This window comes from Nerophis lumbriciformis, linkage group LG12, assembly GCF_033978685.3.
Source record: "Nerophis lumbriciformis linkage group LG12, RoL_Nlum_v2.1, whole genome shotgun sequence".
Taxonomy (NCBI): Eukaryota; Metazoa; Chordata; class Actinopteri; order Syngnathiformes; family Syngnathidae; genus Nerophis; species Nerophis lumbriciformis.
The window spans coordinates 17,355,157-17,373,145 of NC_084559.2; the positions used below are offsets into that span (position 1 = coordinate 17,355,157).

The 17,989-nt window shown below is 39.8% G+C and overlaps 1 protein-coding gene across 2 annotated transcripts in view; it reads left to right on the top strand.

The window, feature by feature from the left end:
* The window catches only part of LOC140679266 (intraflagellar transport protein 81 homolog), a 50,481-nt gene that overhangs the window by 12,710 nt on the left and 19,782 nt on the right, over nt 1-17,989 (top strand). For both annotated transcript variants that reach the window (XM_072914332.1, XM_072914331.1), the window contains exons 7-10: nt 4,921-5,005; nt 5,485-5,648; nt 5,714-5,809; nt 6,620-6,766. In XM_072914332.1, the coding sequence (XP_072770433.1) occupies nt 4,921-5,005; nt 5,485-5,648; nt 5,714-5,809; nt 6,620-6,766 (492 nt within the window). The remainder of the gene's footprint in view (nt 1-4,920; nt 5,006-5,484; nt 5,649-5,713; nt 5,810-6,619; nt 6,767-17,989) is intronic.

The following is a 17,989-nucleotide window of genomic DNA, read 5'->3' on the forward strand; positions in this document are numbered from 1 at the left end:
TTTAAAACATACCCATAAAAAGCTCTAAAACGCATCTCACAGTTATCAAACATTTTAATTTCCGTTGTGCACATTAATAAATTATTACAGGTATAGAGTAGTATTGTAATTAAAAAACATTAAATTACCTCGCTTGATTGATTGATTGAGACTTTTATTAGTAGGTTGCACAGTGAAGTACATATTCCGTACAATTGACCACTAAATGGTAACACCCCAATAAGTTTTTCAACTTGTTTAAGTCGGGGTCCACTTAAATTGATTCATGATACAGATATATACTATCAGATATATACTATCATCATAATACAGTCATCACACAAGATAATCACATTGAATTATTTACATTATTTACAATCCGGTGGGTGGGGGTTAGGTTTGGTTGTTATCATCAGTCATCAACAATTGAGAACAGAGAAATGGATATTGGAACAGTGTAGGTCTGACTTGGTAGGATATATATATATATATAGAGAGAGAGAGAGATCAGAAGGCATAAGAAAAAGTATCTGCATTTGATTGTTTACTTCGGTATCAGGGAGGTGTAGCGGATTTTATAGACCAGGCTCAGTGCAAGTTGTTTTACTCTGTCCTCCACCCTGAGCCAGCCCACTTTGGAGAAGTGGGTAGGAGTGAGGTGGGATCTGGGGTGGAGGTCTAGAAGTAGTCTGACTAGCTTGTTCTGGGATGTTTGGAGTTTAGATTTGAGGGTTTTGGAGGTGCTCGGGTACCAGGAGGTGCTTGCGTAATCAAAAAAGGGTTGAACACAGACAACACATTATAATGGGATTGTCTGTGAATTGATGTCTTACTCAGTTTGCATCTCAACTCCACTCCTCAACACACATAATACACACCTGGGGACTCAATTATAAAACATTGTGTGGATTCCAGCGTCAATCATAGCATTGGCACAAAATTCAATATGTATGTGCGCAAAATAATTTCAGATTTGTAAAACAATGCTGCGTACACTTGCACATTCCCTTCTCATTATAAAGCTCATGCATATGGTGAGGATTAGGATTGCGATAATATAAATAATGTACATTTGGCTGACAACAGAGCTTTTACAACTATGGCTATATTGTGGTAATGCATGTTGATGAGGACACATTCTAATTGTGTCCCGCAAATTTGACAGCAACAAGTGAACGTAAGCATCCTCAACGCACTGTATAATTCTCGTTAGCTGGTAACATCCCCACAATGCAAAGCCACTTCTTAGTCAGCAATCCTTGCCTCCAGTGTAAAGCATTGCCGAAGCAAAAACCTCAAAATGTACATACGTCAAAAAAAATTCTGATTTATAAAGCTATGCTGCGTACAATTCTAGGAACTCTTCTTAATATTAATCACACCTGCAGTGAATTGTGCGCAGAAGACTCCCACTACTCCTACCTCAATCATCCAGAAATGGTCATGCAAATTAGCTCATGAATATGGTGATGATTTTAAAGATCACGTGTTGGACTGTCAATGAAGGAAGGTGTTATTTTCAGAAGGAAAGTGTTCTGTTCAAATTGGTGCTTATTACGTCAAGTGCCATAATAAGATTATTTTTGGAGGGCTATGTAATGTCATACATAATAAAAGTAACGATTGGAATGGCAATATTTGACCAATCATAATGACAGCTCCACCGTGACTGAGAACTGTTGCTGAGATAAAGAAGAACATCACGTGTAGCCTTCTGTTTGCCAAGTCCTTGTCCAAATAACGTTTTTAACATTTGTACTGTATGTTTGTTTTGTCAAAGCAGACATTCTGTTTCATGACACAATTACCGGGTAGTCTTCATGAGCAATATTGAAAGCTCTTGTGGGCAATTGGCACGACCTACAAATAGTTTCATGCCAATCAGTTACAGTGCTCAAATTTTACCGCAGCATTTGCTGCGACCGCCCTCGTCATTTGTCGTAATGCCCAAAAAATTTACCAACATTTGCGGCAAGAACATGCTGTCAGGTTCAAACACTGATGACATCTATTAAACAAGACAAGAGGCAAAGAATCAAACAGAGGCAGAATTCAATTTGGACTCAATATTGAGGAGAAAACGTGTCGACCTGTAACCTCTTACAGTGTCACTCACGCTCTGCCAAAAGATTGTACTCCTCCTTCTTTATTTGACTTTCTCCCCCCACCTGACCACAGCTGCTTCCAGAGGGAAGTGGGTCGTAAATAGCGTTGCCTTTGGTTACCGAACAGTTCAAAAGAAGAGGTCGTAAAATAGTTAAAAAAATAGTTCCATAAAATAGTTCAAAAAGAGTTTATAAAATACTTCAAAAAGAGTTCGTCTGGAAATGGGGCAGATCCTTGGTTCTCTCCGCTTTGAAGTCCTTGTGGAGTTTTACGAGCCTTCTTCTTGGTTGGTTTCAAAGACAGGCTTTTGACTTTTTGCCTGGAACTCATTTCAACACAAAGTTTTTGGTGATTACTTACAATTATTCCAACACATGCCGTGACCGCCCTTGCTCTTTTACTTGTTAATGGACAAGGGATGTAACAGCAAACAGTAGAATGATAATTTGCGATAATTCTCGACGGTTAGTAATACCGTCTAATTTTTTAATGACAAAAAAAACTTCATTTATTAATGCATTTTCGGCAACACGAAGTCAGGCGCATGCGCACTAGCGGTGTTTGGCTTGATAATCATGGCGGCCCAATGACACAAACTTTGCTGCAAAGATTTCCCCTCGGATTAAACGGAGCCAAGGGCTTGGTTTGACGTCATTTTCCCTCGCTTCCCGCCGTGCGTATAAGAGCGCACTGCTGTGTTTAGATGGAGACTGGTGTGGACAATATTGGAGACAGACACACTTGTCCCCACACTAAAAGTATTCAGCAAAGGAGAAAAACTATTTGATGTTTTGCAGCAGGCGATATGTCGTGAACGTTGGCAAAACTTGTTTATAAAGTCTTTACATTGTTTACTAGGATGTTCACTCCTCCTTTATTTAACTGCAAACGGTATCAGTGTTCAAATAACATCAATACTAGCTATAATGTTTTGTCATCTCATCGATTTGAACGCAGGCGGTGAAGATTGTTTATTCGATGTGTGAGGTATCACTCCGGGTTTTTTTTATTTGTTGGCCAAACTGTTGGACTGAAACACTGGGGAGGCGTTGGAGAAGAACGAAGTTTGTTTTATTAGACTTCATCTTCATTAGCCAAACTGCTTTGTGTTTTATTTTGATATCAAAAAGTAAACACAAGGTTTTGTTTACATGAATTGTTTTTTTTCATGACACTTCAAAAATCCTTCATGTGACATAATTGTGTTAATGTGTTATTGTGTATAGTTAATGCTTATACGACATATTTCTGCTCAAACTCATAATGGATCTGTCATCTACATGATGTACATAATAGAGATGCGCGGTTTGCGGACACAACCGCGGAGTCCGCGGATTATCCGCGGGTCGGGCAGTTGAAATAAAAAAAAATTAGATTTTATCCGCGGGTCGGGTCGGGCGGTTGAAATGAAAAAAAATTAGATTTTAAATAGATTCAGGCGGGTGGCAGTTAAACCAATTCGGAAATATATATACATAGTTAAATGTTGTTACCCACATACGAAAAACGAGCAGGCACCTGCAGCATGCCACAACAGAAGAAGAAAAAAAAAAGAGATGGCAACGCCGGCAGCAAACGTGGTACGCGACAAACTAAAAAAGGGAATACTAAAGACCAGGGGAAAAAAAGGCCAGAAAAGTTCAGCGTGGACTCGTTTTTATGAGGTTGTAAATCAGGATGATAGTAATGCTGGCTACGTGATTTGCAAGAGCTGCGACACTGTTTATGTCTACGACAGTCACAAAACCGGGACATCTAACATGGTGCATCACATTTGTGCAAAACCCCGAACCTCCACAAACACCCTGAGCATGAGCAGTTTCGTCCGCCGTGATCCCAGAAGAGTGCCACAGGATGTTAAAACAAGATAGAACGCAGCTGCCTGCAGCAGTTTGAGTGGCGCGAGCGCGCTTGGAGGTGCGCTCAGCGCGGCTCCCAGATGATTGCGCACTGGTGTGCGTCTGGGCCGTGACAGCGTGGCACGCATTGAATGTCTCTGCTGCATTGGATCAGTCTCCTTTCTTTAACAGGCAAAAGCTTTATAACCTCACTAATGCCTTGCATCGTCTATATTAGATATATAACAACGGGCGGGTGGCGGATGGCGGGCAGGTGCGGTTTTGATTAAATGTTAGTTCGGGTGGATGGCGGATGGTTGACGACTTTTGTGATGCGGTTGCGGATGAAATAATTGCCTATCCGCGCATCTCTAGTACATAACTTTAGAAAAAAATAAAAATAAAAACTCTATCAAAATGTAAAAATAGAAATAAAGGCATCATGTAATGACAAAAAGCTGACAAGTTGATGTTATTGAAGAATAAAAAAAACCTAATATTTGTCCATAAATATATGGATAACGTTTATCTATAGTTTTTTTTTATTAGACATTACAAATGACAAGATGGTATTACGTTCACACCCCAACACTGCTTTACTTAACAATCAGAAATCATGATTTCAATATTGATAACAATACTCTTATTACTTTGGCCATAATTGGCAGCCCTAGATCTCATACATGAACACTATATATGTATATATATATATATATATATATATATATATGTATATATATATATATATATATATATATATATATATATATATATATATATATATATATATATATATATATCTCGAAAGAAAATAATGTTTGCCTTGGTGCCCTAAAATATGAGCCCTCTTTTAAGGAAACACTTGCCTTGACCTTAAAAAGTTAAAATTCGAGGCCTGCAGTTATACAAATGATTTTTACAGGATTGAGCAAATATTGCATGAAATGTTTTAAATGTTGTCATCGGTCTGTGCTAGTAATTGATGGCTTGTGTTCAGCTGTTTCAGGCAGAGCAGAGGTTGCAGAGGTTGCAGCAGCAGTTAAAGGACATGCGACAGGCTGCAGCTGATGCCAGTCCTGATAGTAAGTTTACGACACTGCAGTTTTAAGATGTCTCTCACTTGATAGGTTTGCATACATGAGCCCTTCTGATATTGATTATCTTTAAACTGATATAATGTCCACTTCGGTTTTTGAATCATGTCTGGCTCTTAAACTGGAAGGGGATTCCCCCATTGACATTTAATGAAACAGTGTGTATAATGCTCACAGTGGAAGGAACTTTATCTTTTTGTTTGTTGTTTGTGTGTATATTTGTAGTCCTATCAGCGCTCGCGAGTGTGGTCATTGTCAATGTTAGAAATATATTTAAGCCAGGAATGACTAAAATGCAGCCCATAGCTTTTGTTTGGCCTGCAGCTCATTCTAAAAAATACAGTTACCCCAAAACACAACAAAATCGTGGGGACTGGGGGCAAAAAGGTGTAATGTGAGAAGAAAAAAGTTACTCTCTGGTAGAGAAATTTTAGACAATCCTGTATTAAGCTCTCCGTCTTCTCCAGGCTTAATGAAGAGGCTGGAAGAGGAGATCAAGATCAATTCCTACATGGTCTCTGAGAAACTCCCCAAAGAGTTGGAGGTTCTCAGGCGTACAGTGAAGTACCTTCAGAAGGTGGTGTCAGAGCCTGCTATGAGCCATGGTGATGTCCTTGAGCTGGGGGACAAGGTCTGTTCTGTATGTTTATCTTTGCTGAACTATGACAGTCATAATGTCCTCCCATCCTTTTACAGATCAAAGAAGTTGACTCCCAGATAAATCAGCTGATTGAGAAGAAGATGGTGAGAAGTGACCCGATAGATGACAAGCTGACCCTCTACAGACAGCAGGTGCTGGCTTTCAGATTTTATTTCCTTTTTAAAATCTTTGTGGTCTCTTTTGGCTTACCGGATGTGTTTATGAAGATCTAGTAGATGGTCTTTTATTCTTGTCTTGGGTAATTTTTTCACTAGAACATGCAAGTTAACTCCAGGGCAGCATGAAAGAGCTGCTTGGTGTAGTCCTATTTATGTACAGTAGATTGTCCTCAACAGATTTGATTTTATATTAATGTTTTAATCTTAATGCTAAGAAGTATATTTACAATTTTATGGACTTAACAGTCGTACCTCCATTTTCATATGCCCCAGTTTTTGTTTGATTTCCCCCAGGAAGTATTTTCCTTTGTTTTCTGCATGGAAAACTATAATTATTCTCCATAAAATATGTTTTGTTTTAGTTTTTTTGGGAGTCTGCAACGGAATAATTGGCTTTACAATATTTCTTCTGTTACTTCTGTTGCTGATTCAGTCTTTGAACAAAAAATGTATTTATTGGCACATAAAAGACCATCCTATCTGCAATAACTGACAGTATAAGGAAATATGAAGTAGTTTTTTTTAGCTGTAACAGCTTCCTGACTTCTGGAAATACTTTTTTGGAATGTCCAGAAATAAGTATGTGTTTTTCCCACAGATATGGAAGCATTGAATTGTCCAATAGGTCACAAGAATTAAGATTGAGAGCGTATACCCTAATTGAGTGTCTCTAATGTACCGTCATTGTCATTGCTCACACGGTTCCCCTGGGGTTTACAATTCGCTGAGAATTTGAGAATTGACACATTTGTTTAGATTTGCTTTGTAATGTGACCCTTGCAGGCCTCCATCATCATCCGTAAGAAGGAAGCAAAAGCAGAAGAGCTGCAGGAAGCGAGGGAGGAGTTGGCTACAGCAGAGCGGCAGCTAAAACACAAGACTGACCAGTCAAGGGCCTCCAACGGGGAAGAGGTCATCCGGGGTGATGAGGTACACGTCAGCTTGTGTTTGTTACTGCCACAAATGAATACAGTCGTCCATTGTCAGACATTTTGCTGGTGTGAGTTTGTCTGTCCAATTCACTTTGATGTTTGTTTGAGGTGACTGATAAGATCACTCATGAACTTTTAATGTGTACTTGTACTTTTTCAAACCAAAGAAAGCAAGAGAGGCTATTTATGTTCCTATCCAAACACGGACCGCTCACTGTCTTAACAGTACTCATCCCTTTTCCCTCACTTGCACCCCTGACCCCCCACATTCCCATAAAGATCTAAAAATAGAAGCCGACTGAGAAGATCCAGAACAAAACGCCTGGAAGTCACTTTTTTCCTTCATCTTTAGTGTACGCATTCTCTTAACTTAGGCAACTGGAACAGACTTGTGCCCTAAAATGTTGTCTTCTGGTCTTCTATTTTTTACGCTGACAAGTCTTCCAAACACATGGGTCATGTCCTAATTAAGTGACAGGGAGAATACACATATTTTGTCAGTACTTTTGCTGGAAGTTAACCTAAAATACAGAAGAGCCCAGTGTTCTATGGAGTTGTTTTTTCCTCCATTCACATTAGGTCTTGAACTGTAACCTCAACTGATGGTGAAAAACTAGGAATAATGGATCTGTCAGGTTCAAACACTGATGGCATCTATTAAACAAGACAAGAGGCAAATAATTAAACAGAGACAGAATTAAATTTGGACTCAGTTGAGGAGAGTCGCCTGTACACTGTACCCTTGTACAGTATCTCAGCACGCTCTGGTGAAAGATTGTACTCCTCCTTCTTTATTTGACTTTCTCCGACCACATGACCACAGCTGCTTCCAGAGGGAAGTGGGTCGTAAACAGCGTTGCCTTTGGTTACCAAACAGTTTAAAAGAAAAGGTCGTAAAATAGTTCAAAAAGACGTTCGTAAAACAGTTCAAGAAGAGGTCGCCTGGAGGGGAGTCTGGTCCTGCTTCCTCTCCGCTTTGAAGTCCTTGGGTTAGAACAATATCTTTCTGTTGATTACCATACATGAAAGAAAACAGAACAACTTCATTTTGCTTCCCCCCCTACACAGTTGAGTTTTACGAGCCTTACTCTTTGTAGGTTCCAAAGACAGCTTCTGTCTTCTCACCAGACACTCAATGTAACACAAAGTTTTTGTGATAACTTACAAACAATTATTCTAACAGGATCCTCCAATAAAAAGCACTAAAATGCATTTTTTTGGCTATATAATATGCCTCTCACAGTGAGTAAATGCATTATAAATAAAGATGAATATTGTTTACATTTCAACCAATTCTAATGCCAAATCGGTACTTTAAAAACAGTGAAAAAATCCACAAAAAAACAACTACCCAGTTTTATTTGTATGGAATTTTGTGACGTTTAAGTTGAACCGACTAGTAACTTAAATATTTCATTGCTATAAATTAAGTGATAAATAAGTAATACAATCAAAATAAGAACTAAATCTGTGTCGGAAGTGTTGCATCAGTACAGAACATAAAGAACATGCAAAAAAATGAATTACCTTTACTTGAATTGTAATGTTTGATCCTCTAAATTCTGTGTGTTCTGAATGCAACTTCGCTCATGTTGTTGTGGCTACTGACTAGGCTATAGCGCTGCAGTGCTAGCAATGTTATGAAGGCTGCTGTTGGCATGTTAAAGTCGGCAATAACGTTCAAAAAGAGTTCAGACTGTCTGTTCCTGTCGGGCCGCTAAATTTCTTACAAGAATGTTACTTGCACCATTTCACGGATGAGCACTTGTGTAGTAGTGCAAGGTGTCATCATGGAGGAGTGGAAAAAAGGTTTCAGTAACAACCTGTGCAATGAAGGTTAATTCCATGTCTAAGAGGATTAAAGCCGTGCTAGATAACAATAGTGCTCACACTAATTATTCACTCCTTGGGCAAAATTTTGAGATGTTCACTGTGAGGCGTACTCACTTGTATCGCCAGTTATTCAGACAATATAGGCTATGTGATGACCTATTTTCATAGGTTAGTAAATATATGGTATTTTCCCTTGAAAAGATACTGGGATTGTCTCTACCGATATTCTGGTACCAGTATCAAAATACATTTTGATACTTTTAGATACTTTTGCAAATAAAAAGGGATATATATATATATGTATATATATAATCTCCCTGCGACCCCGAAGGGAATAAGCGGTAGTAAATAGATGGATGGATATATATATATATATATATATATATAAAAGAAATAATTGACTTTCAGTGAATTCTAGCTATATATATATATAAGAAATAATTGACTTTCAGTGAATTCTAGCTATATATATATATAAAAAATAAATACTTGAATTTCAGTGTTCATTTATTTACACATATACACACACATAACACTCATCTACTCATTGTTGAGTTAAGGTTTGAATTGTCCATCCTTGTTCTATTCTCTGTCACTATTTTTCTAACCATGCTGAACACCCTCTCTGATTATGCATTGCTGTGTGGCACGCACAAAAGTGCTTTCATCAAATGCACTAGATGGCAGTATTGTCCTGTTTAAGAGTGTCACAACATTGCTGTTTACGGCAGACGGACTGCTTTACTGTAGACGTTCTTTATATTGTGGGAAAGCGGACTCAGGTCCGCATGGAACTAGAGGGGGCGTGGCCTCCAGCTACGCCTGAATTTTGGGAGATTTTCGGGAGAAAATTTGTCCCGGGAGGTTTTCGGGAGAGGCGCTGAATTTCGGGAGTCTCCCGGAAAATCCAGGAGGGTTGGCAAGTATGGTATGTGTAGACCCACCGTTTTGTTTACATTCAGGAGCACTAGCTTCCTTTTAGCGGTTAGCTATTGTACACTTTAGACCAGGGGTGTCAAACGTACGGCCCGGGCCGTAACTGTCAGGTTCAAACACTGATGACGTCTATTAAACAGACAAGAGCAAGGAATCATGCAGAGACAGAGTAAAATTTTGCTCAATGAGGAGAGACGTCATTGGGCTGTCCTCTAGTTACAGATCCAAACTACGCTCTAAAATCCTGCCCACGTGATTCCTCTGTTTATTTGGGAGGTCCCTGGTTACATCACTGAGGCTGTCGCTGAGGGAAGGGGGTAACCTCAACAGCCCCAGTTAGACACAACATATGACTATTAATGAAATGCAAATGTGCTGACACTCGTGATATCACCCTGTCTCTGCTTTGTCTGCGTCACGGTACTCGATGTTCGGCCTGGAAACAAACACTGATACGAGACGACACGCTTTGCACAGATAGAAAAGTACAACTTCAGCACAATTGATAATAACTATAGCAACGGCCTTTAAGCATAAGAGTTGTGTGATAACTTACACATAATTATTCTAACAGTAACAGGCCCGCGAAAAGGTTTAATCCGACCCGAAGCCCACATGATGAGTTTGCCAGGAACAAAAATGAGCTGCAAATTTTTTATGAAAGAAACTGCTGTTCTAAATGTGTCCAGTGGATGTCGCAATAGCAATTCAATTGTAACCCACATTACACTGTTTAAGATGACATGTCAGCTGACTTTAAGTGCCCTCTGGATTGGCTGCCGCTACTCCAATCAGCGCTGGACCAAGCAATCGGCTGCTCCTGTTGTGGCTGGCAGCAGAGTATTGCTGTAGCGACACACAATATCTTCTTTCATAGTAAATTATACACTCAACGGGTAAATATGGAAACAGTAAGATACAAAGACTTAAGTCAACAAGACCATCCTCTTTGTCGTCAGAGTTCTGTGCAACGCTCGCAATTGGTTAACGCAGAAGAACAAATATTTCTAACGCTTGTCACCTCTGGTGAGCTACTGTGGATGAAGAGGACGAATTCCATCAATTAAATCTGCATAACACACATTTAATTGTAGCATTAGGGATCAGTGCACGGACACAGATGATTGAAAGTCTGCTTTGGCCCGCAATTTCTGAGACATTGCATTGCATCTAAAAGAGATGCCTTGGCAACAAGAAATAAACAGCTGGTGTCGGCTTCTGGCAAATGATGGTTGGAATTTTAATGGAATTGAAAAATGACTCAATTATTCTAAGAAAGCAATAACCTAAGCAAAGCAATGGAAATCTCTTAATGTAAAAGGCTATGTTTATGTGTTTTACCTATGTTAGAAAATGGAACCCTTATTCGTTATTCCTAGAAATTATTTTCTTACACTCTTACTGTTACTGAATGTGAATATCCACGTACATGTCAAAGAATGTCAAACAAGCAACTAGAGGGGTTTCAGTTTCACATTATATTTCAAATGGGCAATTTGTCTGTTCTTTGTGTCTTGTGTTTGGACAGTGATACCTCCATACTTGCCAACCCTCCCGGATTTTCCGGGAGACTCCCGAAATTCAGCGCCTCTCCCGAAAACCTCCCGGGACAAATTTTGTCCCGAAATTCAGGCGGAGCTGGAAGCCACGCCCCCTCCAGCTCCATGCGGACCTGAGTGACGTCAGGTGCGCAACACCACGTAAATTGTTGGCCAACCAAAAAGTAACCCCAGTACGCTATAGCCAACATTCACCAGGAGATGGCAACAGACAAACATAGATAACTCTATTACATTATTCCCCTTTTAGAAATGTATAGAAGTTACTCAAAATAAATAAACAACCCAACCAAAAAATCCAGCAGCTCAATTAAAAAACTGTACTTAAGCCACATTCTTTTTTTTTTTTTAGTACTGAACTCTTAACCCTCATTTGTAAAAAAAAAATAACATGCTTATTATACAAACAGTATTTGTACACCTTTAACACAGATTTTTATACTGTCTTCAGAGATTCAGTTTTTTTGGTGGTACTCGAAACCTTTCTGGGTACCTGCGAAAGGGTGTTTAGCATGGTTAGAAAAATAGTGACAGAGAATAGAACAAGGATGGACAATTCAACCCTTAACTCAACAATGAGTAGATGAGTGTTATGTGTGTGTATATGTGTAAATAAATGAACACTGAAATTCAAGTATATATATATATATATAAATATATATACAGCTAGAATTCACTGAAAGTCAAGTATTTCTTATATATATATATATATATATATATATATACCGGTATATGTACCGTATATGTATGAAATACTTGACTTGGTGAATTCTAGCTGTAAATATACTCCTCCCCTCTTAGCCCCGCTCCCGACCACGCCCCCCCACCCCCCACCTCCCGAAATCGGAGGTCTCAAGGTTGGCAAGTATGGATACCTCAGGTTTATGTTAGTAGTCCGCTCCAAAAGGTCAAAATGATGAAAACTGAATTGTATGATAACTAGAGCAAATTTTCCCCATAACAAATATTAAACCAATTTACCGGTAGTATGTTCCAGGCGACCAGAAAACACATTTTATACAGAATGACAAAAATTGTACTTGCAGAAAGCAATGTGAAATACATATAAATGACCAATGAAAATAATATATTAACATTGAACATGACCTTTATGTTTATTGAAGACTCCTGTTTGGTAAGACACCGATATGTAGAGAAGGAGGACAGGAGGGCAGAAGTATTTTTGTACTTTGCTACGAGTTCTTCCTTAAATTCATGATGTTTTTCACCCTCTTTATCAAAGTCTTGGAACTTTTTTTGACTCCATGGTGTTTTTATTTTGCAGTCGTACTCAATGAAAACACAAACTTGCGGCCTAATTTACTAAGGCGGTAAACAGCGTGTGCAATTTATAAAACTGCATGAACTATTAGTGGGCGTGTTGCATGTGTTCAAATGTAAAGTGGTGCAGACCGCCTTAATTAAATGAGGATTTTGCGTGTATTATATGGGGCATCACCATGGAGACACTCTCAGTTACTGTACATTCATGTTATCATGCTGTGGCTTATTCTATGTTTTCACACGTGCAGGAGACATGTACTACGGTTTATGGGCATTTTTACCGCCGCACTCATTCGAGAGAGGCTGTACTTAGTCCAGCTCAAGACACAAAATAATTAATTCTTCACGTGTTTAATAATATCCATTCATTTTCTACCGCTTGTCCCTTTCGGGGTCGCGGGGGGTGCTGGAGCCTATCCCAGCTGCACTCGAGCGGAAGGCGGTGTACACCCTGGACAAGCCGCCACCTCATCGCAGGGCCAACACAGATAGACAACATTCACACATAATGTGTTTATTAATATGTGACAAATGTCATTAGAAAACGCATCAATGTAATGTATTTGAATAAGTCCTTAAATCCTCAAGCAGCCGCAATATTATAAAATGATTGTGGAGGGGGGCGTGGCCTGCGGGCATGCAGCGAAGCGGGATGTGCCAGGACCGGCCTCAAAGTCAGCGACAGGTGCCTAGATGGCCCAGGTGGGCCTTATTATCCAATCACCTGTCGCTCTGTTTAAGCAGCAGCCGGGGAGGAGAGGTAGTTGGAGCTGGCGTGAGAGCGAGAGCGTGCCTATCACACCCACAAAAGACAATTGCTAGGAAAGCAACACACAGACTTTGAGTGAAAAATAAAACTGTATTGAACCATGAAACGGGCTTGCAGGGAGATGCTTGGTGGTCTACTCTGGAGGACCCACTGGAAGGCGACTTCCACAAATTGTGGAAGTCGCTTTCCAGCAATTGTCTTTTGTGGGTGTGATAGGCACGCTCTCGCTTTCACGCCAGCTCCAACTACCTCCGCTCCCCGGCTGCTGCTTAAACAGAGCGACAGGTGATTAGATAATAAGGCCCACCTGGATCATCTACGCACCTGTCGCTGACTTCGAGGCCGGTCCTGGCACACCCCGCTTCGCTGCAGGCCCGCAGGCCACGCCCCCCTCCACAATGATGTAGCTGGATAGTCTAATATTTTTTATTTCTGACCATCCAAATATGTTGACACACACACGTAGGATTCTTGTCTGTCCATTATTTGTTTGTGCAGCGTGAGCACTGATCCTGCAGCCGTGTGTGCAACTGTCAGTTTGCATGTCCTTCTGACACGTGCTAAATAAAACGCTAAATAGTGCTCTCAAAACAATGAGTGTTGATAAATCACTTTGCATGTGCTAAATAATTACATATCTGTCTTCTCCTCCCAGTTTTGAGGGTGTTTTGACGATCAGCATATCATTTGCATGTTTATTGAAGAGGGAGATGCCAAATGGATTATTCTGCTCACTTAACAGACGCAATCCACTTTGCAGACGTTTAGTAGATCAGCTGTGCGTGTGCTATCAAGTTTGCACGTGTTTTAGTACACGCAAAACTTTAGTAATTCAGGCCTTAGTCACCAACGCGTGGCATTGTATGTTTGGGCGTTCGATTTTGTGGATTTATACACGAGCAAACAGACTTTGTGACCCGTAATGTTTGGCGGTAGGAAAACCTGTTGTCATGATTCGTGGTCCGGATCATGTTTTGTGTTTTCTGTTAGTTTTGGACTCCTTTAGTTCCTGTTTGTGCACCTCTGAGTTTGTTTAGTTACCATGGCTACTTATTATTTTCACCTGCCTCCGGTGTTCGGGACGCTCTCCTGTTTCTCATCAGAGGCATTATTTAAGCCTGCCTTTGCCAGTCAGTCAACCTGGCTTCTTTGTTTGCTTCACGCTACTGTTACGTAAGTTTTGCTTGTCTCCTAGCCCCTGCTAAGTATTTAGCTTCAAGTGCGATCGGCACCTTGTTCCGTCGGTTTGTTTTCTGTTTTTGTACCTCTTTGATTTGTTCAAGATTAAATCATGTTCCTACCTGCAAGTCCTGTCCTGAGTCGTCCGTTTGCATCCCGGGAGAATGAACCGTGCAGTAAGTTGCAACCAAACCGTAACACTTGTGCAAGATATTGGCCAAAATTATTGTCGAACAGCGAATGAAAGAAAAAATGGGGCATATGAAATCCGAGGTAGCACTTAAATAATGGAAAGAGTCAATGGATTTATACATGCAATTGCATTGAAAAGGTTTTGCCCAACAGTGCTTATCTGAATCCTGGAGATTTTTATCAACAGATTTCTTCAATCTACTGCTTGTTATTAAGTGTGTCTGCTCATCACCGGTTGGCCAGTATAAAACTGGTTACATACTGTATCGTATATACAGAATGTTTGTCATCATTGTGCTGTTCATTTCCAAAGATGCCCTGCTCTCCTCATGTCGCTGTGGGCTTGTTGGTGGAATTGTCAAGGGTGTTTCGACTGAGCTACTTGTTTGGCAAAGGGTGGTTATTGGAACACGCTGCTAGGAAGACTATGGAGTATTATTCTGCCCTGTTAAGTCCTCTCTCAGCCACGTCTGTCCTTGATGTCCTAAAATACACATAGAATATACTCTGAACCATCCACCCACTCTTACATCAAGCTTCTCGGGTCCCCAAAGAATATGAAGCTGTGATTTCTGGGACTGTTCTCATGTGTCCTTGTTCATTTATAGCTGCTCTTCATTGTGGAGGAGTTTCATTGTGTCCCAATAGACAGGCAGACTCTCGGGGTGGGGGGCCATCTCAACATCCACTTGCAGCAGCGAGTCTGCCAGATGGAGCTGTTTGTTGGACATACTGTAGCTGGCTGGACAGATCCGGTGTCAGATCAGGGCACGGTCTCCCCTCTACTGTTGTTTTAATCTATTTCCTCCTCTGGCCTTTTGCACATGTGTGTTGGACAGCATATTAACAAGTTGAAATGGCACTCTTGCTGCTTTCTTTTGGAACCAACATCTAAGTGGTTATTGATTGGGAAGTGCCATATCGTGTGTTTCTTTGTGTCTCCTGTTTTTATTTTTACGCCGCTTCTAAATCTTGTGAAAGGGGGAACTATGCAAGAGTTCCACAAGAACGTTTAAATTCCTGACATGACAAGCGACTGCTGCTTGAAATTTTTTTTTTTGGGATGTGAGAATTGTGGTTGTCAACCGGGGTCGTTTTCTGGGGAACTGAAGTCAAACCGTTGCCATTTCACGGACAGCTGCGTCATAAACATAGCACAGTTCAATTCCAGATTATTCAATATTTAATGATCATTTCTGCTTTACTGTTAACTGATAATCATTAGCACATAATCTGTTGAGGAGGTGTGAGCAGCAGCTCAAGTCAGGGATGGAGCAGACCTTTGAACCCTGACTACCGATAATAGCAACAGAGGAGATAGGATGCTCCAGAATCTAAGCATGGTGGACAAGAGGAGAATCATATAGATGTATCCTGTACACAACTTGACATGTATGTAGTATTCCATTAGAAGTACAATTATTATGGAGCCTACTCTGATCTAATATAATTTTAAAAGCCTCTAAAATGACGATAGTAGGGGTGTAAGTACTCTGCACAGCACCCAGCATTGTCCCACCCAGACAACCATCTGATTGGTTACAAACAGAGCGGTAACAGCCAATCAGCAGTGCGTATTCAGAGCGGTAACAGCCAATCAGCAGTGCATATTCAGAGCGCATGTAGTCAGTGCTTAGCGTTTAGCAGGTAATCATCAGGCTGCGGACTCTCCCCAAATTATAATAAACACCTCCCAGTGAACTACTAGTAACATCACTATGAGCCCGTTGACCTTCTAGAAATATAAAAGGCAGCTCGGCTCGCTCGCAGTCCTAGCTTGAGGTGAAGGCTAATTCGCTTTTAGCGTAACGTTAGCTCATTTTGCTGTGTGTGTGTGTGTGTGTGTGTGTGTGTGTGTGTGTGTGTGTGTGTGTGTGTGTGTGTGTGTGTGTGTGTGTGTGTGTGTGTGTGTGTGTGTGTTACGGACAGCAAAGCCCTCTCTGTCTGTTATTTCACTTTACCTTTTTCTGTGTTGATTGAGCTGTGTTGAAGCAGCAAAAAAGGACATTATTTTAAATGAAGAGTAGAGATGTCCGATCGATAAATGCTTTAAAATGTAAGACCGGAAATTATCGATATCGTTTTTTTTATTATCTGTACCTTTTTTTTTTTTTTTTTTTTTTTTTTTTAATTAAATCAACATAAAAAACACAAGATACACTTACAATTAGTGCACCAACCCAAAAAACCTCCCTCCCCCGTTCACACTCATTCACACAAAAGGGTTGTTTCTTTCTGTTATTAATATTCTGGTTCCTACATTATATATCAATATATATCAATACAGTCTGCAAGGGATACAGTCCGTAAGCACACATGATTGTGCGTGCTGCTGGTCCACTAATAGTACTAACCTTTAACAGTTAATTGTACTCATTTTCATTAATTACTAGTTTCTATGTAACTGTTTTTATATTGTTTTACTTTCTTTTTCATTCAAGAAAATGCTTTTAATTTATTCATCTTATTTTATTTAATTATTTTTTTTAAAAAGGACCTTACCTTCACCATACCTGGTTGTCCAAATTAGGCATAGTAATGTGTTAATTCCACGACTGTATATATCGGTATCGGTTGATATCGGTATCTGTAATTAAGAGTTGGACAATATCGGAATATCGGATATCGGCAAAAAAGCCATTATCGGACATCCCTAATGAAGAGCTTCTGTCTCTGATAGTTGATATAATAATGTAACTGCATCATAAAGCCTACATGATGAACTCCATGGTGTTCAGGGATGAATAGTCTTTCCTATTGCTATTGTACCATTTTTTTCAGCTATAGTTACATTAATCATTAGTAATGGAGCAGCCTAGTTTTGAATGGCAGGGTCCCTGCTATTACATGTTGATAAAAATATAACATTTACATAATAAATCAACTACAGACTTTCCAAATGCTGTAATAAATTAAGCATGATGAGTTGACTTGAAACTGTTTAATGTTGCACTTTTTATATGTAGAAGAAAAGTTTTGTCATTTTATTTAATCTGAGCAACAATTTGAGGCAGTTTAATGTGGATTAACGTGGGCAGAATTATTATAGTGTTCCCAATGTTAAAAGGATAAAGCCATGCATTTTTTTTACAAATTTGGTAAATAAATAACCAAAAAATGTATATTTTGTTGTTTTCTTACTGTACCGAAAATGAACCGAACCGTGACCTCTAAACCGAGGTACGTACCGAACCGAAATTTTTGTGTACCGTTACACCCCTAGACGATAGTGCTCTTTTATAGACGTTAAGGCAGCGATTTCCAGCCACTGTGCAGCGGTACATTAGTGTGCCACAAGAAATCATCAGGTGTGGCACAGAAAATTATCCAATTACATTTCATTGGTCTGAAAATGATTGTTTACTAAAAATCATGTGATCTTTGTTGCCAGCGAGGCATAATGACATCTGTTTAACGCTTAAATCCTACAAAGTGCAATGAAATAGTCTTCTGTCACTGATACTTAGAA